At 46.3% G+C, this 25,448-nt stretch overlaps 1 protein-coding gene across 2 annotated transcripts; it reads left to right on the forward strand.

The window, feature by feature from the left end:
- The first annotated feature begins 7,139 nt into the window (after positions 1-7,139).
- IFRD2 (interferon related developmental regulator 2) lies at positions 7,140-23,660 on the forward strand. 2 transcript variants are annotated; one of them, XM_066596879.1, is made up of 13 exons: positions 7,140-7,336; positions 9,716-9,775; positions 12,198-12,314; positions 12,400-12,484; positions 12,564-12,688; positions 13,649-13,806; positions 13,892-13,942; positions 14,252-14,418; positions 17,558-17,663; positions 17,742-17,879; positions 18,038-18,166; positions 18,244-18,339; positions 19,968-23,660. In XM_066596879.1, the coding sequence occupies exons 1-13, from the start codon at positions 7,282-7,284 to the stop codon at positions 20,046-20,048; spliced, it is 1,368 nt and encodes a 455-aa protein (XP_066452976.1). In that variant the 5' UTR covers positions 7,140-7,281; the 3' UTR covers positions 20,049-23,660. The 2 variants fall into 2 exon arrangements, with proteins under 2 accessions (XP_066452976.1, XP_066452977.1); XM_066596880.1 differs by lacking the exon at positions 9,716-9,775 and having other exon boundaries at positions 7,141-7,336.
- Positions 23,661-25,448: the final 1,788 nt, after the last annotated feature.

A 25,448-nucleotide genomic window follows, 5' to 3' on the forward strand; every position in this document is an offset into this window, starting at 1 on the left:
CAACTGCGTCTTTACCCGCGGGTCACGTGTCGTCTGGGATGTAGGTACAACAAGTCTCCCCTATCCTACAGGCACTCCCCTTTTTAGCCAAAATCATATCTAAGGCCATTCTATTTTGAAAAGTCATAGTCGAGGTAGGTCCTATTGGTCGACTAGTCCCTATAAGGCGTCTCTAGTATAATTTATAAACCGCTGCTAATTATAATAAACATAATTAATCCAGTCAACATTTTATTTACCATAATGATCAGGAAAATGGACTCTAATCTAGTTTTAACTTGGTCTCTAATTTTTAAAACTCGTCAGGTACCCCCCTTGGCTATCCTATGACGTCAATGTACACGTGTAGATCAAAACTACCACCAGGAGTCTCTCTCCTCGCTCTAGTATAATGTTACAATACTAGTAGTGTGCACAGGTACGCACGGCCTGGGACTCCCTAATCTTCACCCACACCAATGTCCCTCCTGGAGATAGTCCGGATGGTGGACACGTCCAGGCCACCTGCACTGACCCTACACTACCTAGTGACAAGACTGGAAGGAACCACCGTACCTATGCGGAAAACAAGGATAGACCAACATGACAGGATAACCACAAAACACAGACGGAGTTGGATCGAGATACATTAACTATTGGGGGCAACCTCATTATCCTCAATGCTGTCTGACAGGTTGTGGAGGAGCATAAGGGCTTTACTAAGGCACACTCCCCTGTCCAATTACCCTCCAGGCGGGTCCTCTACCTCATGTCTCCACAAAGCCAGTAAACGTCTCCTAAGGACTGGACCTGATTCTGCATCCATTCCCCTCCTATCGTACCGTAGGAGGAGCAATACCTGTTAGTGAGTTCCCCAAAAATCTCCCTCCACCCTGCCTATTTGCCTGGCAGGTGCAGTTTCCAGGGTAGTCAGTAATACTCTCTCCGGTGCAAAACACTTAAGTAGTTATAGAGTATTCCTTCTTCCACTTCTCACGGACAGTGTAATTAGCGGAAATGTTCGTGAAGAGACTAATAAACCACTCTTCAGCATCTACCGGGAGATTTAGGGGGACCATCCCCGAGTGTAGTCGGGCACTACCGCACACGCAACAGTTAGACTTGTTGCTTCTGTTAGCAGTGTACCTCATCAACTCCAACCAGAGATTCTGGTCAGAGTAGCCAGTCGCTATTGTCAAGGTGTCCTCAAAGGTAGGGTCAGCTATGATCATCATGTTCGTCAAGGTCTTTATCTCACGGCGGAGGGGGTTAATTATGGGCAAGGGACTAAGTGAAGGCTTCCATTCGGGTGCATCTACCATATCCCTTATTTTAAACTTCCCTGAGGGATCTGTCCTCCCGTACCGGTATGTCCCCAGACTGTAAGTCCCCCCTTCCCCCGGGCTTGGATCTCCCATGGTTAGTGTAACAACCGCATTAAAACCAAGCAACAGACTAAGTTCAGCCTTCCAATACCTGCTGTCCTTATTATTCTCAAGGAGGGTTATACGACTAATTAGGGATTTCCCGCTCTTATCTTTCTTATTTAAGGCACTTCTTGGTTTATAGGACCAGTCTATTCCTGTGTTACATCCCGCTAATCCTCAATAACGGCAGTCTTCTCCCCAGACGTTATCAGTGGCGCAAACATATTGTATTCCCCGGGTATGTAAGTCATATAACCAGCTGGACTGAGCTAAATCTGGCCTGCGGTGGGATCTTGCGCCTAGACACGGGACCACAGTACAATAGTCGAAGGAATATGCGGCTACTTGAGCATTGGACGAGTTATACCAGAAGGTAACCATACCCTCATATTCTTCCGACTAAGGATTCCAGTTGCCACCCTCCTCTCTCACTAGCCCTAACCAGAGTAATGTCCTTGGCACAACTAAGACTGGTCTCCCGGATCTGAAGCTTTCTTACAGTATGAAGCATGGATCCATGTAAGTCTTTCGGCTAGTCTCACAGCTGTGGCAGTAGTCAGAAGCACCTGGTAGGGGCCATCAAATTGGGGCTCAGGAGGGTGCTTCCTGAGGAACTTCTTGACGCACACCCAATCTCCAGGCTGCAAGATATGTGTCCCAGTGTCTGCCTCTGAGTCTGGAAGAGAACACCTGTGCATAGGCTTTGCTTAGTGCTTTAACAACGGAAATCACATACTTAGTCAACACATCAGATTGTAATTGTAACTACTGAGGATAGTAGCAACCTAGCCTTGGGGCAAGCCCAAACAATCTCGTAGGGAGATAATGCATGATCCCCCCTGGGTTCATATCTAACACTGAATAGGGCTATTGGATGACAGTCTTTCCAAAGTGGCGTCATTTTTAAGTATCTTACTTTTTAGCGTGCCACTAAGTCTCTCCACCTTTCCACTACTCTAAAGATGGTACAGTATGTAAAAGGCCTGGGATACACCCAGAGCAGACATGACATGTTACATTCCCCTGCGAAGTTTGTACCTCTGTCTGACTCTGAATCACTTCTGGTACCCCATATTCACAATTTACCTCGTTCATGAGCTTCTTTGCGGTTACCTACTTGTTTGCCTTGGTAACAGGGTCGGCCTCCAACCTGCAAAGACATCAACAACAACAAGCACGTATTCATACTTCCCAACAAGTGGGAGCTAAACGTAGTCAATTTGCAATCCCTGAAATGGGTAGAGTGGTCCCGGCAAGTGTGATGTGGCAAATTTACTTCTGCCCTGACTCACCTATGGCATAGATCATGCTAAACTGGACAAATGATGCAGCAGCTACAGAGAACCCAGAAGTCGCCCGTCCTCTTTCAAGCGTCGACGTCATTGCTGCTTTACTAGGTGGGTCTTTCCGTCCATCAGCTGGGCCATCATGGGATACAGGAACTGTGGTGGGCAAGTGCTGTTGACTGTTCACCACACGCTGTCCTGTTTCTGCTGCTCCCATATTAGTCCATTTATCCTTTCCTTCCTTGCTGGCTTGTAACTGTAAAAGTCTTTAGCATATCAAAGTCCAAATTTTGTCAATGTCCAAAGTTTTTACCACTGACTCATGCTGTCAGTATCTTTCTTCTTTCTTCCACGGCTTGAGGGCCGCTGCCTTTTCTGTGCTGTTGGCGAGGGTGCCGTCTCTCGCTTCTCCAGGGTAGGAATCGGTGCGAACTCTCAACTTTGTCAGGTAGAAGTAGGGCCTTCTATGAGACTCTGCACCGCTGCACCATTCTCAGTTGGTTGTCCTGCTAAGGTAAAAACTGTCTGGCCTTCCATATTGGGCCGTATGCCAGATGCATACCAGGAGTCAGTGTAAATGGTTGCTGTCTTACCTCTCGCCACTCTACTCGCCTCAGTGAGGGCCTTCAGTTCCGCTTCTTGTGCTGAGACATGCGGATGCAGAGTTTCTGCTTCTAGGACATCTTGTTGTGTGACCACTGCATATCCGATGTGGAGTCATCAATCCTCACCCTGCTACCATCTGCAAAAAGCTCAACATATGCATTATCAACAGAGGTTCCGGTAACTGTTTGCATACCTGCAGTTTCTTACTATATTAGTACTAAATAATCGTGCTGATGTTCTATTTCACATGGCTCGGAATCTTGTAGCACAAAATCATTTATTTCCTTTTTATCTTATTTCATTTATTTATTTATTTATTTTTTTAAACCCAATAGCTGATCTACAACACCTAGATCATCTATGACCCAGATCACCTATGCCTCCCCCCTTTTGAACCAGAATATACTCAATAAAAAAAGAGTAATCGGTTCAAACTAGTACAACGTTGAAAAAGGAAACCAAGAGGCACAAAAACAAGCACTTTGTAGGTCAAGGTGACATTGTATGCAGCGAAGTCTGAGCGAAAATCTCCTTAAAAATTTTTTTTTTCGTCAGGTCGCAGTTAGCTTTTTTTAACACAAGGGGGCGCAACACAAGTAAAATTTTACGTCACCCAGTGTAATAGTATTTCAGGGAACGTCCAGTGTTTAACTTTCACTCTCCTGTCGGAATATAATTATAGCTTCAGTGTAGACTGACACTAGAATATACAAAGACTTAAGGAAAAAAACTAAAAAAAAATACCGATGAATTAACATCCTACTCTGGGCAATTTAATCCCTCTTTCTCACATAAAAAGTAAAATTACTTCATCAAATTGCGTGGAAAAGTTTGCTGGGTGACTATAGGGAAATTATTCCATCTGTAGGAGCCTTCCGTAACATCATCTGTCTGAACATCCATTGGAGAAGCAGGCAGTGGAAAACAGAGCCCCTGGGAATATGAGAGAGCGTCCCCTGTCATGTATTCCTGGCCTCTGTCCCCCATGCATCAACTTCAATCTTCCATACACTATAAACCAGCTTAGTCATCTACTATGTCCCAAGCTGCATCTTCACAAAGGTTTGTTTCCCTCAACTTATCACACATCCAAAGTGGCCACATCTTGGAGTGTAACAAAGTCCGGTCAAACAAAACTTTACTTCAGATAATCATGAGGTTAGCACTGGATACAGTGGCATTGGGGAATGTAGGCCTCCCAAGTGCAGCAAAATGGCCGCCAGAGGCAGAAAGGGGCGGGGCTACAAATCTCCCAGGTGAGGCAAGATGGCTGCTAGAGGAGGAAGGGGCGGGGCTTAGTCCTATCCCGGATTGGAATGGCCAGAAGTAACATCACACACCCTGAAAGTGAGCACATGGGGAGAAGTAACTTCAGGGTGGGGGAAGGGCTCACCACATTTGCTGCAAAGTCACACTATGTGGGGTTTTAAACATTGCAAGTGCGGCCGCCATTACAGGGAGGGGCTGTAGTCAACACAAAAGCATTACATTGTTCATAAGCAATACACATCTCCCACTATACTTTCTCATCTTGAATCGCTTTCCTACATTATACCTCCTCCTAGCAATCTAAAAACACCTTTCTTTCTGCTTATCTGTTCATAACCTGACATTTCTTTCTGCAACTTTTCCTGATCCTTTTCTTTGTAAAACGTTTCTACATGTTTTGCATATTCCAAAACATCCTGCACTGATCCCGTATTCTATTCTGCCTGCTTATTATATCCCTCGTAAATCACAATGCACATTAATTCTAAAAACACAAGACAAAGGGAACAAACGGATTAACTGGGAAAAGCTTTCAGTGGCTTAACTTCAGTCCACTCTCTTATCAGTAACCCTCCCCCAATAATAAACACTGCACATTCTTTAAATTAAACGTCTGAAACACACAAAGACTTATTATTTTCAATGACCAAGAGTTTCTGGAAGCTTCAGCCGTCACACCACGGCTATAATTCTCCGCGTATATACCTTTCCACATATGAGAACATAACACGCTCAATCATACAGGTAAATATGCATATCATAAATTTTCCTAACCTCACACTAGTTGCCTAGGAGTAAGTGTCTCTGGCGTGCTCCCTCAGACTTAAACAGCCAAGTCCGCCCTTCTGACACATTAACCCTCACAGAATTTATCTCTTGGTCTTGTATACACAATTTTTAACCGTCTCAGACATAATATACACAGCATACAAAATACCCCTTAGGCAGGTTAAAACGGTGGTCTTTTCCGGGTAGAAAGAACTAGATTACCTGCCTTTCATTGATTTATCACTCTGGATCAGAAACAGGCAGATTAGCAGTCAGAAATCAGCTCACATCGGTAGATTTTACATAAAGCAATCTTACCGTGTTCTGTAGATTTTCGGGCCCCTGAGTTCTGCGTGCTATCTGCCGATCTCTGTATTTTTCCAGAATGAAAGAAATCAAAATCTCTACTAGGGCCCACCCAGGGACGCCACTGATCTGGATTATGGTTTTCTCCAGCAGGTTTCGGGGTATTTTGTAGCTTCCAAATTGTATAGTGTGCACACATCATCGACCAGATCAGACACAAGCTATCAGTCTCATATCCAAAATGGCTCTCTGGGCAGAAACACCCCGACAGCCCCTTTTATTGTAAAGCATAACACCTGCCCTTTAATGGGCGTGCAACAGATTACATCAGTAACATATAGATTTCTCATTTGTCGGATCATATAGAATCCCCCCTCCTTCCTGCCCACCTTCTCTCAAGTCCAATGTATAAGCAAGTCTTTGTCTTACATACTTTCAGTTTTGAGCACGTTTGTATCTCTTTGTTGAAGAAGATTCTGTGTGGGGGGGATGGGGAAGGACTGGGAAAACACTCAAGATGAACACAAGCAATAACATAACACTGTGATTTAACTCTTTCCTTATGCAGCAGAGTTCCACATTAGGCTGAAGTCACAAAACACATATCTTTTCACCATGCCATTGTCCGGCAATTACTATAATGAAATTATGCAGTCATTAGCCTCTAAGAGTTAAAGTCACTACAGCTGCGTAACACATCTAGTTTAGTATAAATCAATAGACATTTTATACTGACTAATCATCATGTCTATCACAATAGGCACACTCGCCAGAGGGCAGGCGCAGTCGCCGTAACCCCTAAATGCAGTCTGCCAGACTATGATACTTGTTCACTGCAGACTAATGTGCAGCCCAGATTGGGGAGCAGTGTGCCTGCGGGGACTGTGCCTGCTCTGCAGCCTATCAGGTATTGCACTTTTTTTGGCTGTTTTTCCTCTCACCTCTGTGATTTCAACAAGGTCTTTTGGTGCGCAAATGTGCAGGAAAATGGAGCATGTTGGATTTTTTTTTTTTTTGCATGACCAAAATGCGCAGAAAAAAATATACACATGTGAACGATCACATTGAGATGAAGGGGTTCCATTCACTGCGTATGGAGCACATAAATATAACCGCGTGACACGGGCCTAATACATGGGTCACACACGCCTGTGTCAGTAATAAGCCTAGTCAGGACATATGCCAGCATGGAATGAGTACTTGGTGGCCATAATAGGCGCTGTAACAATCACCAAAAGTATATATTATGTTTGAAAAATTATACAAAACTGCAGAATTGTGAGGAAAATAAGAACCACTGAGAGGCTGAACTGCACACCCCTCTCCTCAGCACACTGCTCCTCACACCTCAGGCCACGCGCTCTTTATTCCCGCGCTAGGTTGCTAGGAAATCGTCTCCGGCCGCGCTCTGCACCCTGGGTGATGTATTTTCTTCCCTTGAATACCAACTACAACTCCCAGCATGCTTAGCGTCTAGAACGGCGCGCTGAACGTAACACTCGCGGTTACTGTCGGGAGTTGTGGTTCCCATGTTGGCCAGGATGAGAGAAGATAGCGCTCAGAAAACTACACGTCCCAGGAGTCTGTTCGGCAGTGGAGCCCCGGTGTAGTGTGGCACACGCTGACAGTTTTTCAGAACCATGCCTCGGGCCCGGAGGAGTACTGCAGCCAGCAAGAAGGGCAGTTCTAGCCGTGGTGAGAGCAACCGGGGGCCGCCCAGGGCGCTGTCCGGGTCACGTGTGGGGGAGGGGCGACTGCCTCTGATACTTTGTTACCGGCACCTGTAGCATATGTTATAACTTAGACTCAGAGACCTTCACTGACCGCAATACAAAGGCTACTTGTACACTGGGAACTATAGTGGAGCCGGTAGACCCGGGGTGTGGGAGCTACCTGGGGATAGAAACTATACCAGGAGGAGTATACACGGACCTGTATACCCAGGGTGTGGGGGCTATAGCGAGATTTAGGGAATGGGGACCACTTGGAGTAATAGGACATACTGGCACCTGTAGACCTGTGATATGGGGAGTATAATGGGATCTATAGACCCAGGATAAGGTAATTGTACCAGAAACTGTAGGCGTGGGGTATGGGAACTACACTGGGTCACGTAGATATGGTATATGGGGGCTATACTGCAACCTGTAGGCGTGGGGTATGGGAACTACACCGGGTCACGTAGATATGGTATATGGGGGCTATACTGCAACCTGTAGGTGTGGGGGTATGGGAACTACACCGGGTCACGTAGATATGGTATATGGGGGCTATACTGCAACCTCTAGGCATGGGGTATGGGAACTACACCGGGTCACGTAAATATGGTATATGGGGACTATACTGCAACCTGTAGGCGTGGGGTATGGGAACTACACCGGGTCAAGTAGATATGGTATATGGGGACTATACTGCAACCTGTAGGCGTGGGGTATGGGAACTACACCGGGTCAAGTAGATATGGTATATGGGGACTATACTGCAACCTGTAGGCGTGGGGTATGGGAACTACACCGGGTCACGTAGATATGGTATATGGGGGCTATACGGCAACCTGTAGGCGTGGGGTATGGGAACTACACCGGGTCACGTAGATATGGTATATGGGGGCTATACGGCAACCTGTAGACGTGGGGTATGGAAACTACACCGGGTCACGTAGATATGGTATATGGGGACTATACGGCAACCTGTAGGCGTGGGGTATGGGAACTACACCGGGTCACGTAGATATGGTATATGGGGACTATACTGCAACCTGTAGGCGTGGGGTATGGAAACTACACCGGGTCACGTAGATATGGTATATGGGGACTATACTGCAACCTGTAGGCGTGGGGTATGGAAACTACACCGGGTCACGTAGATATGGTATATGGGGGCTATACGGCAACCTGTAGGCGTGGGGTATGGGAACTACACTGGGTCACGTAGATATGGTATATGGGGGCTATACGGCAACCTGTAGGCGTTGGGTATGGGAACTACACCGGGTCACGTAGATATGGTATATGGGGGCTATACGGCAACCTGTAGACGTGGGGTATGGAAACTACACCGGGTCACGTAGATATGGTATATGGGGACTATACGGCAACCTGTAGGCGTGGGGTATGGGAACTACACCGGGTCACGTAGATATGGTATATGGGGACTATACTGCAACCTGTAGGCGTGGGGTATGGGAACTACACCGGGTCACGTAGATATGGTATATGGGGACTATACTGCAACCTGTAGGCGTGGGGTATGGGAACTACACCGGGTCACGTAGATATGGTATATGGGGGCTATACGGCAACCTGTAGGCGTGGGGTATGGGAACTACACCGGGTCACGTAGATATGGTATATGGGGGCTATACGGCAACCTGTAGGTGTGGGGTATGGGAACTACACCGGGTCACGTAGATATGGTATATGGGGGCTATACGGCAACCTGTAGGTGTGGGGTATGGGAACTACACCGGGTCACGTAGATATGGTATATGGGGGCTATATGGCAACCTGTAGGCGTGGGGTATGGGAACTACACCGGGTCACGTAGATATGGTATATGGGGACTATACTGCAACCTCTAGGCGTGGGGTATGGGAACTGCACCGGGTCACGTACATATGGTATCTGGGGGCTATACTGCAACCTCTAGGCGTGGGGTATGGGAACTGCATCGGGTCACGTACATATGGTATATGGGGGCTATACTGCAACCTCTAGGCGTGGGGTATGGGAACTGCAACTGGTCACGTAGATATGGTATATGGGGACTATACTGCAACCTGTAGGCGTGGGGTATGGGAACTATACCGAGACTCGTAGACCTGGGGTATAGGGGCTATACGAAGTTCTGGAGCAATGGGGGGGGGGGGGGGGTCTTTACTTGGTCTTGTGTACACAGGGCATGGGGGCAGGTCATACATTATTTGTAGGGGAGGCCTTATTCATCTTCCAGGGTTGTGTACATTGTGGTGAGCTTTCCTATAGACACGCCGTATGAGGGTGGAGTAACGCATTTCTCTCTTGCACAGCCTTTACACCTGGTCATATTTTGTATTTTTCCCGTCCCACCACTCAGGCTCTCTGAGACAAGAGCTGCTGCAGCTGAAGGTGTCAGATAAACTCCACCTGATAAAAGGTACCGCCTGTCACTGCCTCCATCCCATCACCGCGTGTCGCCGCCTCCATGATCCCATCCCTGCATCCTGTGTCGCCGCCTTAATCATCCCATCCCCGCGTGTCGCCGCCTCCATTATCCCATGCCTGTATCGTGTGTTGCCGCCTCCATCGTCGCATCCCATCCCTGCACTGCTGCCTCCACCCCATCCCGCATAGTGCTGCCACTCGCCCATCTCTGGACCACTATAGGCAGAGTTGCTACACATGTCACATGGAATGAGTTTCATACAGGGGACAGTAGGCGTTACACGTAGACATTGCTGTATCAGGTCTTGAGCGTTCTGGAATATGAGAATTGCATACAAGGGACAGATCACGCCTTCGGTACACTATATATGTCACTGGTCATATGGCCATTATTATGGCGCATCCTCACTGCCCTCCATATTGCTCGCCTTCATGTCCTTTTTTCTGCCCGTCACTCTGCTTACATTCAATTTATGCAGCAATTTTCTGCTTCCGTGAAATGTCACAGTCAATTAATAGTTCAACAGATCAGCACGACCCCCGAAAACATGCTCAATCAAGGCTGTTCACAATGGGGATCATCCGACATGGCGCACTTTTATAAGACTTTATAATGTGTCACCCGCAACAAGTTGCCATGTAGCCCTCACATATGTCATTGGCCACATGTGGCTTCTATCCTGCGAGCCACGATGCCACCCGATGCAGACAGACTTCACAGAAGTCATCTTAGCCGCATCTTTAAGACTGAGTTCACACATCACTATCAAACTGCGACAGAAAAAAATCCGATTTGTCCGCCAGGTGTGCCCAGCCTAAAGCACCTGCACCTGTCTAATAAATTCTGTGGCTCAATTCTCCACAATGTTCAATCTCTGTTTGCGTTCAGTGAATGGAGGCATTGAAAACCTCTCCTAATCTAGTCCTGATTACACAGTTGAGGGCTTGTTACAATGTATCCTTGTAGTTAGAAGCAAACTGGCCTAGAACCCAGGACAGGAGAGAGATTCCTGCTGATGTTTACCTCACAGAAGATTGTCTGCACTGATACATTGTAACAAACTGTTGTTTAACCCCTTAGTGATATGATCTAAGAGCACAATGATTTTTAGGGGGATTTTCAGCTCTGCTTTTCAAAAGCCATAACTGTAGCTTTCTGTCGACATTGCCATACGAGGGCTTGTTTTTTTGTGATTAGCTGTAGTTTTATTGGTACAATTTGGAGTTACATGTAGTATTTTGATCACTTTTTATTGGTTTATAGGAGGCGAAATGAACAAAAAAAAGTACCTTGGCTCTTTTTTTTTTTTCTCTTTAGCGTGCGCCTTGCGGGATGAAAAGCGTGTGCAATTCATTGTACGGGTTGTTACGGATGCAGTGATACCAAACATGAGTTTTAAAATATTTATGCTATGATGGCACTGGTAACACATTGCAGTACAATGCTTTATTGTTTCTTACAGCAATCAGAGGCCATGGCAATCCATCAGCCCTCTGTGATTTTATGGCGGAGAGCCGAAAATGTTACCGAAAAGGGCCCCCCCTCTGCAAACCTTTTACATGCAGCGATCAACGTTGATCATGGTATGTAAAGGTTTAGCAGCAGGGATCAGTGTTTTCGCTGATCCCTACTGTTGCAACAGTAGGCTGGCTTCAGTAACAGCCAGATTGCACCTACTCCACTTCTGAGCACGCACCATCCATAGGACGTAAGTTTACACCCTGGAACGGGAAGGAGTTGAGCAGGACTAGATCAGGACCCAGGTGTTTCCGTGTACCGACTGAAAGCAGAGATCTTACACTTTAAGTTTTTCACCAGTTTTATTAGAAAGTTGCAGAACTTTTCATTCTCCAGTGGTGTCAGTTCTAGAAGGATTGCTGATGTGTGACCTGCTGATAGTATTAATTACTTCCTCAATCTTTAGCACTGGACACATTACTTTGCAGGAGTCCTGAGTACAGTAAGTCACACAGATTTGTTATCATTGTGACTCATTTGAAATCCCCAATGTGCGAGGGGCGGCTGCAGTTCCAGAATAACCACCTGCTATTATAGGAAGGTCTCGGTGACCTCCACTCCGGGACATGGAGCTTGTGTGTCACAGTAGTGCAGGTCAGGAGGTTCATATGTCTGCCTGCAGCTACGAGCAAGCGTGACACAGGCCTGGGGACGACGTGTCATTATATTTAAAGGGGCAGTCCATCTGAAATAAGAAGCTGATGCATCTGCACCGACCGGATTCTTAGACTCCACTTCATTGTTTGTGTTCATTGCACCTTTTCTTTTTTTTTTTTTTTGCATGATTTTCAGGCTGATGCTTGCAGGTCTTCATTTCTGGCTGCAGCAGGACTTGTATCATTGTGATGGTTGACTAGGTGTTTCATCCGTCCTCATACATTTTCTTCCATTTCAGGCTCTCGGGCTGGGACACGGGCAGACTCGGAGGCCAGCGAGGATGAAGGAGCCAGTGATATCCTCAGCCACTGCAGCAGTGCCAGTGAAACTGTTAGTGTGGCAGAGGAAGGGTCAGGTGAGTGTTGTAGGGTCGGCCTCATACACGTAAACTCCGCACGAGCGAACAGTGTGAAACATAACATGTATGTCGCCCCCTACAGGCAATGATGCGCAGGATTTTCTCTCGGCTCAGGAGCAGCGTGAGGACAAGCTGAAGGAGGACATCGAAAACCTTACAGATAAGAGGTGCAGTGCAAGGTTTGCAGTGCAGTGAAGCGTTTTAGGGCTTGTGTCTACTCAGCTCATCTGTATGTACTTCTTACAGCGCAAAAACAAGAGTTGCTGCACTGGGAAGCCTGCGCCTTGCTCTGTCCTCGCAGGTTCTTGGCGACGTCCTTTCAGAGAGACGTGTCACCTTTACGGATGCTCTAGAACGTTGTCTGAAAAAAGGTATTCACTTCCTAGATGACTGGTTATTGTACTTGCTGTTAATTTGGGGACCCTCCATTCACTATAGAGCTGTGGTGACATCACTGAGAATGCAGCCTATCTATTCACTATAAACAGCAGGGGTGACATCAGTGAGAATTCCGCTCATCCATCCATTCGAGAGCAGCGGTGACATCACTGAGAATGCTGCATATCCATTCACAATAGAGTATAGAAGAAGGAAACGAGGACAATGGTGCGCTAGAACGGAGCAATCGGGCAGGAGAAGACCTTGCGGGCAACATGCTTCAACACCGAACCGGCGGCTTCATCTGGCCTTTATTGACAAGTAGCATTACAATCAAGCTTGAATAGACTGGGGAAATGGAGCAGATGACATCAGTCATGTGAACATGTCACATGACTATCCCAGCCATTTATGTATCGCATGATAGACCTTATAGAACAAAATATCAATAAGACACTGAAAGGCAGACATAATACATACCAAAAAATCTTAACCTGGATTATACATACTAGCTGACAAAAAGAAAACCGCAAACAAACTACACTATAGGTAAAATTGGAGTCACAAGCGGCACACAAAACTGGATGCCCCTGAAATAATAAATAGTTGTGTTGCTGCTTGTCAGTTAAAGCCAGATGAAGGTCTCCTCCAGCCTGATTCCTTCATCCTCGTGCGCCATTGCCCTTGTTGCAGCCATCTATGCATTGACATAGAAGCTTTGTCAATCCGGTTTGGGAAGGCTGCCGCTACCAGGACGCACCCCATGGCTTGCCCTTTTGGCACTCGGGTACCATTATTCCTCTTCTCTCTGCACTATGGAGCGGTTTGTTTTTCTTTGCTTCACTAGATTGGGCGGCTGTGGCATCACTGAGAATGCCGCCCGCTTATTCACTAGTAGACGACAGTGCCGACATCTTCCATGTAACTTTTTCCTTCTCTGGCTGTTCTCTTAGGGAAGGATGAGGAGCAGTCTCTGGCCGCCACAGTACTTTCTCTTCTCTGCATTCAGCTGGGTTCCGGCCCCGAAGGTGAAGATGTCTTCCACTGTCTAAAACCAATACTCATCAGCATCTTGACGGACTCCAGTGCTGGGGTGACTGCTCGGCAGAGTGTAAGTAATCCCATCTGTGACATGCACTGCCATATTAAATGTTACAGCTCAGCAGGTCCTCACTGGTTTCCTTCCTTCCTCGCAGTGCGCTGCCGCTCTTGGTCTCTGCTGTTTTATTGCTGCTTCTGATGTGGAGGTATGAGGCACGTCCATAATAATGTATTACTGTAGGAATTACAGGAGGGTCAGAATAACATTAGTGAGGGCTCCTAGGCCTGACTCCTTTTCATAGAGCATATCTGAATATGTGCCATTTACCGAAGGGCAAGCAAGAGGCCACGCAGATAGTGCCCAGTCTGCTACCTGTTGCTGCTACCCTTCATTTGGGGTAACCATTGGGGGTCACAGCCAATCAGGTTTACGGTTGCTGGTCCAAAGTGATGAACTCCTGAAATGTGTAAAGAACCTTTATAATAAGGATGTGACTGACCCTCTCTCTCCTCAGGATCTGGTGTCGTGTCTGAGCGTCTTAGAGGGAATACTGGCTCTATTGTACTCTGAGAACAATGGCACCCCGCCATCACAGCAAGGCCTCGTGTGTTGTGCCATCCAGTCCTGGGCATTGCTGTTAACCATTTGTCCGGCCAGCCAGATCCAGAAAACGTTGGAGAGGTGAGTGTCAACAAAAGGCGCAGGGCAACCGCAACGCTCTGAGGGCAGGCAGATACCGAATAATCCAGGCTAAATACAGTAATTGCACTCCTTAACAGAAAAATAGTGAGCCAAGAAGGAGTTAAAATTGGGTGAAGCTTTATACGTGCAAATGTAATGACGCTATATAGAATCGATTACAATATTACTGCGAAAGGATTTTATTAGGGAAAATTGTACATTTCAAAGGAGGCTCTAGTACCCTGTTGGGCCGCCTCTAGCCAGGATACATGATGAGATATGGGAGGATATGGAGGCTCTAGTACCCTGTTGGGCCGCCTCTACCCTGGATATATGATGAGATACGGGAGGGTATGGAGGCTTTAGTACCCTGTTGGGCCGCCTCTAGCCTGGATATATGATGAGATACGGGAGGGTATGGAGGCTCTAGTACCCTGTTGGGCCGCCTCTACCCTGGGTATATGATGAGATACGGGAGGGTATGGAGGCTTTAGTACCCTGTTGGGCCACCTCTAGCCTGGATACATGATGAGATATGGAAGGGTATGGTGGCTCTAGTACTATGCTGGGACGCCTCTAGCCTTGATACATTATGAGATACGGGAGGATATATGGAGGCTCCAGTACCCTGTTGGGATGCTACTAGCCTGGATACAGGATAAGATACAGGTGGGCATAAAGATATACAGGTTTCGTATGTTATCTTGCAGCACATTTGCCCTGAAGATGTTGCAACTGAACTTCTAGATCTTGAACACTTGTAGGCTGTCGAGGTTGGCGTCCTGGCTGGACCAATACATGCAGGATTGGCAGTAAATCTGCCTATCTGGAACGCCAGGTAGCTGTGGCAACCTGCAGAAACGTTCCTGGGCCATCGTTGTGTACGTCCGAGCATTATCCTGCTGGAAAATGCCTCTTGGAAGCCGCCATGAGAGGAACACATGTGGCTGCAGGATGTCCTGAACATATCGCTGAGCTGTCATTGTGCCTCGTACCACTGCTAGGGGGGACCGACTGTTGTATGCGATAGCTGTCCCGGATCATCACACCAGTAGTGGCGGAAGTATGCCACTTCACAGCCAAGGCAGGATTGAAGTGCTCACTCTGAGGTCTCCAAAGCCAAACATGACTGTCATTGACTCCCAAACTGAGCCTGGATTTTTCAATAAGAAATTCCATGTAAGGAAAGGGTGTAATCCACGCTTGCTTGAAGAGTAAAGATTGTAATCTTCCTTCATTTAGTCATATTAAAATTACCAGGTATACACCTCTCTAACCAGATGCGTATCGGCTGCACAAAGCCTTCATCAGTGGTACACTCTTTCCTTGCATGGAATTTCTTATTGCTAAAGCCCAGGACCGGGGGCAGGTGAACCCGCTTGAGCAAGCAGTGGATCGTGAGACATACATGAAGTGAGCAAGCTGACAGCACAGTACACCATATTCAAGTGTTTGTTTCCTGGATTTTTCACGAAGGCCGCCTGCACACGGGCGCCACTGAAAGTTTGCATAGGAGTGCATTACAATACGCACTCCTATGCAGACGGCCGCGGTTTGGCCGCGCGAAATCTCGCGCGGCAAACAAACCGCGACATGTCCTATTTTTGTGCGGGGCACGCACTCACCCGGCCGCCGGCTCCGGTCTGCGCATGCGCCGGCTGTGCCGCAGCCGGCACATGAAAGAGCCGGGGCCGCCAGGCGCGGGAGAGTACGCGCTCGTCCCTGCAGGCTCTCGGGTTGGGTCCCGCGGCGAGAATTCTCGCTGCCAGATCCGACCCGCTCGTGTGCAGGCGGCCTAAAGATGATACGGTTCCAGTCCGATGCAATTTCTTGTTCACAGCACTACTGCAAATGATGGTGTTGGGGTGTTAATGGCAGAACACATAATGCATTTCGTAATGTCAAATCTCCTTCTGCAAAGTGCCTGGTAATGGTCCAGGCAGAGGCAGGGTTTTGTAATGAAAGTGCCATGTGTCTAAATGGACAACGAAACTGTTGGATCTACTGATGCTTGTCGGTGGATCAAACAAACCTCTCTACTGGTGGTCTATCTGGGCCGCCCGGAGCCTCTTTGCCAGGTGTGTGTGCGCCCTCATGTAACTACTGCTCTCAGTACCACCTTTCAGCTTGGTTAGAACTTGGCCTAGATGTCAAACAGTTCGACAATATAACCATCCAGCTTCTTGCATTCCAATCATGCATCTCTCGCAAAGTCCATTAAAGGGGTTGTCTCACGAAAGCAAGTGCGGTTAAGCACTTCTGTATGGCCATATTAATGCACTTTGTAATGTACATCGTGCATTAAATATGAGCCATACAGTAGTTATTCACTTACCTGCTCCGTTGCTGGCGTCCCCGTCTAATTTCGGGGTCTTCTTGCTTTTTTAGACGCGCTTGCGCAGAAGGGTCTTCTCCCTTCTGGACAGTCCGGGCACGAGCGGCGTTCTGGCTCCGCCCCCTTCTACGCATCATCGCGTGGCTCCGCCCCATCACGTGTGCCGATTCCAGCCAATCAGGAGGCTGGAATCGGCAATGGAACGCACAGAGCCCATGGTGCACCATGGGAGAAGACCCGCGGTGCACCATGGGAGAAAACCGCAGTGCATCCCTGGGAAAGGACCGGCGGCCATCTTGGGAGAAGAATTTTATAAGTTCATCTTTCATCACATCGGTGAGTAGCAAGAGGTTTAAAAACTGCTTTAAAATGCTATTTTATGCCAGGGGGGTGACAGGGGGAATGGGCTAATGTAAAATTTTGATGTTTGCCGCGAGATAACCCCTTTAACTAGCAAAATGTCTTCTCTGCGTCGTAGAGGCGTCTAGTGGCCAACAAGCTTCACACAAGCGGAGGAAGAGGTCACTACATACAAGGGGCCTCCGAGAGCCTTTATATAAGGCATTAGCAGAAGCACTTTTAGGGGCTCAGGTGGCAAGACCCAGTGTCCCATCAGACCTCAACTGTAGTCACTTACACATCTGCCTGAGACGTAATTGCAGGGAAGTTTTGCAGCTATTCAGTATTTTTATCTGGGTGCATTATTTTTGTTTTTTTGTCAATGTGTATATGGACAATGCTAGTATAATCTGGGCATCTTCTATATATACACAGCTGGTATATTGTTTTTCCTTCATCTTGCAGTCATCTTCCTCGCCTGTCTGGCATTCTGGCCTCTGAGAGCGTCGGTCTCCGTATTGCTGCTGGCGAGTCCCTTGCGCTTCTCTATGAGCTCGCTCGTGATCTGGATGTAAGTGAAGCTTTGTAGTCTGTACACGGCAGCACACGTATGATCCGAATATCTCCTGATCTCCCTGAATTCCTGCAGGAGGATTTCTACTCTGAAGACACAGAGACGCTCTGCGTGACGCTGAAGCAATTAGCCACCGACAGCAACAAATACCGTGCAAAGACTGATCGCAGGAAGCAGCGCTCCATCTTCCGGGATGTCCTACACTACATTGAGGTAAGGCATGTAGATGATGAAAGCCTCAGGTGTTTCCCCTATAACCTTCCCGTGGCCTACAATACCACTGCTCCCTTTCGCGCATGATTAGCGGATTTACAGACCATTTGGCGCCGGTTTAATGGAATTTCATAGTAAACTGAAAACTTTCTTCACAGAACTGCGACTACCAGGAGGAGACCATAAAGTTTGGATTAGAAGTGATGTACATGGACAGTTGGGCACGCAGGAGAACTTACAGCTCGTTTAAAGAGGCGCTGGGCTCTGGAGTGCGCCATCATCTACAGGTAAATGGCTGAGCACTGAGAATGGACGCCTGACCACAGCCTTGCACACTAACCCTGCTTTTATGTCCCTCGGCCAGCACAACGAGGTACTCCGAGACATCTTCTCCTTGGGGCCCCCATTGGTCCTGGACGCTGCAGCGATCAAAGCAAATAAAATCTCAAGAGCGGAGAAGGTAAGACCATGGGAGCCTGTCCGCTGCGAGATAGAACGGTGCATCCAGTCATGTATAATGCTCTATTAACTTTCCAACTAATCGCTGTTTTAAGTACCTCTGCTTGCTATTGTCAAATGAAAACCTTGTTTACAGCCAGAGGCTGCTAATCTATCCCTGCTTACAGCTGAGGATTTGTTTGTCTATTGGTGCAGCTCTTAGCGATTTCCCCTTGGAGTTCAGTATAGGAAATGTTTGTGCTGCTGTATTTTGCTCCTAGCGGATCGCCTATTTTTACAGGACGTCTTCTGCCTGAAATTTATAAACCAACTTTAATGTGACCTTCAGGTTCCTGGAATATATGATAGCTGACTGCCAGATGCACAGAATGCATTAGTATGCTTCATTGGACTAAGACACGACATCTGTTTTGATTGGCCAGTGCTGCCCACATGAGCAAAACCGGATAGAGCAGCATGTAGCAGGGTTGATGCAGTTCTTCCGCAGCAGAAAACTTGCACCACAATCTGTGCCAATTTCCGTATCTAAAATTTACGGCTTTTTGCCTGTTAGTGCCCAAAATCCGTAGGAGGAATTCCAACATGAAACATTGCGTTTCTGTGTGAGGAAGTGACGTGCCTGTTGAACACGGATGCTTTTACACATCATCAATCATCGCTCAGTGAATGCACATGGTGCGGGCCGTAAAATTGTTCTGGTTCGCCCACCTGCATTCACAATAAACAGGTAGTTCATAGATGAGTAACTACCTGTTTACGTACATGGAATGATTTGTTTGGTTTTTAGACCTGCGTAAACTGAACGATGAGCAAATTATCATTTGTCGTACAGACTGTACTCGCTTTCACACTTAAAGACGACCGTTCACACAGCTTGTTAATTAGTTTCAAACCATTCGAGGGGAAGTTTTCTTGATGACCTAGACCAGGCTCTCTCCCCCATCATCTGGGCAAACCATAGCCCTTTGTTAATAATTAAAAACTTTAGAAGGCCGTGTTACCAAATACTGTACTTGTTCCACTTTTTACACAGAATGACCATCAAGCACTTTAGCACCCGACAGCCAGCCCAACGGCTATTGTGCTTGTGCTTTTACACAGGAGTGATAGTCGTTCTGTGAATAGACACGCGCTCTGGCTACCATTCACAGTAAATGGGCCGTCTCAAAGATTGTGCAACTGCTGTTTACGCAGGCAAACAGTTGCTTGGTTTTTAGATGAACTGAAAACCAAGTGACTCCCTCAGGTGAGCCATTTACCACTTAGTGCCCTGTCAGCAGCTCCATGTATACAGGATGATTACCGCCTGAACTAGCGGTTTCCAACAATTAATTCAGGTGATAAACACTCTGGGAAAAGTACCTTAATTCTTTTTTTTTTTTTTTTTTGACCCTCCATGACATTTTTTTTTATACTCCTTTCTGCAGCCAGAGCTGCATTCATAATTCTGCTGGTTGTCTATAAACTCTGGCTTCAGGACCTTGCATCTCACTTCTGCCCCCTGATGAGCTGCAGTGTTTACAGCTGTCTGATATAACCAGAAAGCAATGCAGTGAAGTATGGGGGTGTGTAGCGGAGCTTTGATGTCTGTCAATATAGCATCTTACTCTTCTTGTTTTCTCTCCCCAGCACATGTTCAACTCTGCTGCCTTCAAAGCCAGAACTAAAGCCCGCAGCCGGGTGCGAGACAAGCGCGCAGACATCTTATAACAGGAGTCGCCCTGCGTCCTTCAGTGACTTTATATATTTAATATCCCTTGGTTGCCGGTGTGACTATCTGCTGCCTGGAGCGCTGCCCTTCTCCGGGGATAAACGCCGCTGTGATGGCGGTCAGACAGGAGGGATGTTTTTATGAAGACCCGTATTTTTTAAACCAGTGTAATGATTGTACAGCAAAGAACAGACACATCCAAGACTGAGCTCTGTCCTCACCATGGTGCTTTACACGGCGACCTGCTCTCCGCCATTGGGGATCGTCTATGTGGAGTTTCTTCAGCCAATCAGAAACTCTGAAAGTATAAAGGTTTTAAGGGAACATGCTGCTTTTTACAAGGAGTCTTCTGCTGCTCTAAAGGGGTCATCTGGGGAGGAGAAAAAAAAATCATCCAGTCAAGGGCCAGTGGAATGGAGTCTTCCTCCCCTCTCTCATAGGAGCCCAGCTGACTGGATCATTTCTTTAACTGAGCCATCCCCGTTCTTGGTCACAGCGCATGCACATACAAAAGGGAGCTGGCTTAGATATGGAAATTAGCCAGTGAGCCTAGCCCCTATGATAACAGGAGTGGAAGACGTCATACCCAATATGCTGATGGCAGAACCAGGGTTGAAGTAGGTATCGCCACTAGACCTGGACTGGTTTAGGTATTTCCCTTCCCTGATGACTCTTTTTAATTGGTGCCGTTTTTATGAGTTGGTTTTAACGTGGATGTGTGGATATATTTATACTGCTATAGCTGACAATGATATGTAGAGTGATCGCAGAGAGGTCATACAGACCTCTGGTACTGGCGCAGGGGGGGAGTGGAGAGGGTAGTACTGCCTTTTACAGTCACCTTGTTGGGGTAACATCAGCTAGAGATCTGGAGGGTTATAGTAGACCCTGCCCCAGTAATGATCGCCCCCAAGCGGTGGGGCTGGGGGTACCGGTGTTGTACTCGGGTGCTATGCTGCTGGTTGTTGTAGTACAAGCTGCTGCTGTCACCAAAAAGCAAGGAGTTTAAACAGTAAATGATTTTCCTGGAGGTTGTTGTTTTAACCTCCCCCGCACATGCCATCACTACTTACCTTTTATTACTTTCCTGTGGTCTCTGTTCTCTTGTTCTTGACAGAAAAAAAGCTAATTTGAAAAGCGCTCATCAAATCTACATTGATGCAGATTGTCCTCCCTAGATACATTGTGCTTGGAGTTACTGTATATTTATACTTCAGAGCTGCACTCACTATGCCACAATTTCAGAGCCAACATCTCCCAGCATTCCTACCATGTTTAATGCCTTACGCTGACGACTTGTATTTTATAGGAGCTCATCTACACTGGATGAGAGTAGGAAGAAGTCACACACCGCAGCTCAACACCAAGCTGTGGTGTGTGAATTCTACACCAAGAACATGGAGTTTCTAAGCGTCATTCAGAGGAACAAATCATAGAAATTTCTGCACTGAGCCTGCTGAATGTGAATTTACCAGTTACCATGGTCTCTGTTCACAAGCTTGTTTCCTGCTTCTTGTAACAACCAGCAGAATAGTGAATGCAGCTCTGGAGTATAATACAGGAAAGAACGCAGGATCAGTACAGGATGAGTAATGTATGGATATAGTGACTCCACCAGCAGAATAGTGAGTGCAGCTCTGGAGGATAATACTGGATGTAATTTGGAATCAGTATAGGATAAGTGATGTATGTACACAGTGACTCAACCAACAGAAGAGGGAGTGGAGCTCTGGAGTATAATACTGGATCTAACTCAGGATAAATAATGTATGTACACAGTGACTCTACCAGCAAAATAGGAAATGCAGCTCTGGAGTATAATACAGGATGTAACGTGGAATTAGTACAGGATAAGTAATGTATGTACACAGTGACTTCAGCAGCAGAACAGTGAATACAGCTCAGGAGGATAATACTGGATGTAACCTGGATTCAGTATAGGATAAGTAATGTATGTACACAGTGACTCAACCAGCAGAAGAGGGAGTGCAGCTCTGGAGTATATTACAGGATGGAACTCAGGATAAATAATGTATGTACACAGTGACTCTACCAGCAAAATAGCGAATGCAGCTCTGGAGTATAATACAGGATGGAACTTGGAATTAGTACAGGATAAGTAATGTATGTACACAGTGACTCAACCAGCAGAAGAGGGAGTGCAGCTCTGGAGTATAATACAGAATGGAACTCAGGATCCGTACAGGATAAGTTATGTTTGTATACAGTGACTCCAGCAGCAGAACAGTGAGTGCAGCTCTGGAGGATAATACTGGATGGAACTTGGATTCAGTATAGAATAAGTAATATATGTACACAGTGAATCTGCTGTAGATTATGTTGGTGTGTATATATAGGTGCTCAGTGGTGACCATTAACAGTTCTGTTCAGGTGATTTCCTTTCTTTTAGGCCCCACTGTTCTGATTTATAAGACCCCTCTACGTATTATTCTTTTTCTTATGTGTATATCAGACATCAGAATTGTATTTTTGGTAACTGTGGGTACGCCCACTGTCTTGGAGGCTTTAGTCATTCAGTGATGTCTTTTCTGGACAGTTATTTATTCTTGTGAAGACAAAGGGGACTTTCATCTCATTGCTTTCCCGCCTCTGCTGCAGTTATGTCATGCTCTTGGTAGAGCTGCTGCGGTTACAGGGCGACTATTGGGGTGATTTCATATTATAAAGCTGCTACAACTATTTCCCCAACCTCCGTCTGCTGGTGGTGGGATTATTCTTTAAAAAGCATTTCCCCTTATCGCTATGTTCACACAGGGCAGAATTTGCTGCGAAAAGCCTGCAGCGGCCATTCTGAAGCTCATAATCAGTGTCAAAACCACACCGCTTGTGGAATTCACCCCCTCGTTTGTAGAGGTGGAATCTACCCCACAAAGCCACAGCTATAATTGCCATAAGGCAGATCCAAAATTCCTCCACAAGTCAATTTCCATGCAGATTTTGTGAGGACACTTTGTGTAACGGGCGCAAAAAATCTTAAAAATCTCATCCACTTTGCTGCTACTGTCAATGCCATAGATTCCTCATCTGGATGGAAGTTCTGTAGCCAAGCTGCCTCATATGAACATGGCCTAAAAGAACACTGGTTGCTTATATTGTTCTCTCAACAGCGTGACAATCAATATGGCCGTCATTACCGTTCCCTCACCGGTCTTTATCTGGACTTTCACTAGTTATAGAGTAATATGCAGTCACTACGTGTATCAGTTCTTGCTTTCAAGACTCAAGGAAAGTTGGGTGTTACTTGTAAAGGCGGCCATATTTGGTGTCACTCAGCTTTCCCACAAAGTGTTTCTTCTTTATAAGGACCAGAGAAGACAATGGGATTTCTATTTACTTTGGGTTCTATGGAGAAATGCGCTTTAATTGATCATCTTCTATCCTAATCTTTATCATGTGACTTCTCCCGCTTCACAACAGTGCCTGGGGGTGGTTTGGCCATACACGGCACCCTCCCCCTTCTCGTTATTTTATGGCTGCATTGTCTCATCTCTTTAAGGGCAGATTTGATATGGTCACTTTAAGTTTTTTTCGGCCACAAGCCAAAGACGTCGGGTAATAAAGAGTATTAAAAAACTGTCTGCATTATCTTATGGGGGAGGGGTGGCAGTATAATATCTGACAAATAAAAAGCATGAGCCAGGACTGAAGGTGAACTGCAAGCTCCAGTAGGAAGTGCTAACCATAAAGAGGCGTCCTGCACTGTGGTCTCTCGCTACTGCGCATCAAAGAAAAATAAAAAAAAAAGCATATACAGAACAGGTGAGATTGAGCTAATTAGCAGCACATGTGAAAAAGTCTTGGGTATACTAATAGATCACAGACTGAGCATGAGTCAACAGTGTGATGCAGTAGCATAAAAGACAAACACAGTTTGGGAATGTATTAAGAGAAGCATAGAGTCTAGATCACGTGAGGTCATTATCCCCTTCTACTCCACCTTGGTCAGACCTCATCTGGAATACTGTGTCCAGTTCTAGGCACCCCAATTGAAAAAAGACAGAGAAAGTTCAGAGAAGAGCTACCACGATGGTGAGCAGGAATGTTTAGCTTGCAAAAAAGAAGGTTGAAGGAGACTTGAGGTCCTTTTACAGGTGAAGATAATCTTTCAAACAATTGAAAGATTGAAGATTTAGCGATTTATTTGCATAAAGTGTTAATGGCCATTAACACTTTATCATCTTCATTTGCACGTAAAAGGGCCTCCAGGAGCTGCTTGTGGAGCCCAACATGTGATTAATCATATACACAGCTGCATAGTTCTGCTCCTGGTTGCAGGCAAATTACAATGTTATCTACCAGCTCCCGTGGAGATAACAGCATGAGGTCTAGTGAGAGACACTTTATTTCTCAGTGTCTGAAGGATGGATTTTAAATTCACCTTAAAATCATTGTTCAAATGAAAAGTGCACGATGCCTGCGTTTACATGTAGCGATTATCGCTCATTTTTGGTCGTTTGAAACAAAGTTTGAGCGATAATTATTATGTGTAAATGGGCCATTAATACGGTAGCTGCTTACAAATATCTGAAGGGCTGTCGCAGTGCAGAGGGATCAGCCCTGTTCTCATTTGTGCAAGGAAAGACGAAGCAATGGATTGAAACTGAAAGGGAGGAGACACAGATTAGATATTAGACAGTGAGGGTGATCAATGAGTGGAACAGGTTACAATGGGAGGTGGTGAGCTCTCCTTCAATGGAAGTGTTCAAACAAAGACTGGACAGACATCTGTCTGGGATGATTTAGTAAATTCTGCACTGAGCAGGGGGTTGGACCCGATGACCCCGGAGGTCCCTTCCAACTCTACCATTCTATGAAGGGTGGATTCCATGTGGTGTAATTTTATACAATGGACAAATTCATGCTGAGTGCACACGTTTCACATGCAGATTTGCAACGTAGTTGTAGGTGTTTGCGGCTCAATGTTAAAATCTGCACGTAAGACATTCTGTAATATTACGCCTCGTGTGACACCAACCTAAGGGTACATTTACACGTAGCAGAGATGGTGCTGATTTTCCTCCAATCTGCATAATTTTCGTGTCTGCACCATTGGTGTGGATCTACAGTAGACTTCACCCCTTTTATTGAAAGGATGAAATTGGCTGCGACTCTGCATCGAAATCCACACTATTAATTTTTTTTTTACTTGGAAATTATGCAGATTTTCTGCTACATGTTTGAGCATTTTGGTTCGAGGCTGCTGTCACACGGGTGAACACGATAATAGTCCGAGAAAGGCGGACTGATATCATAATCTACACTTGCGACTCTGGATGTAATCATGATGTGTTTTTGCTTAACGGGTGGGGCACATATGTCAAATATGGACATATCGCTGTAATCTGAGTGGTTGCCATCTATGCCATTATTTAGGAAAA

Source organism: Eleutherodactylus coqui, chromosome 3 (assembly GCF_035609145.1).
Source record: "Eleutherodactylus coqui strain aEleCoq1 chromosome 3, aEleCoq1.hap1, whole genome shotgun sequence".
In the NCBI taxonomy this organism is placed as follows: domain Eukaryota; kingdom Metazoa; phylum Chordata; class Amphibia; order Anura; family Eleutherodactylidae; genus Eleutherodactylus; species Eleutherodactylus coqui.

Excerpts from the sequence above, each read along its gene's own strand:
- IFRD2 (XM_066596879.1), top strand. The coding sequence starts at position 7,282 with ATGCCTCGGGCCCGGAGGAGTACTGCAGCCAGCAAGAAGGGCAGTTCT. Across the intron at positions 9,776-12,197 it reads TAAACTCCACCTGATAAAAG|GCTCTCGGGCTGGGACACGG; the intron begins GTACCGCCTGTC and ends CTTCCATTTCAG. Across the intron at positions 13,943-14,251 it reads TTGCTGCTTCTGATGTGGAG|GATCTGGTGTCGTGTCTGAG; the intron begins GTATGAGGCACG and ends CTCTCTCCTCAG.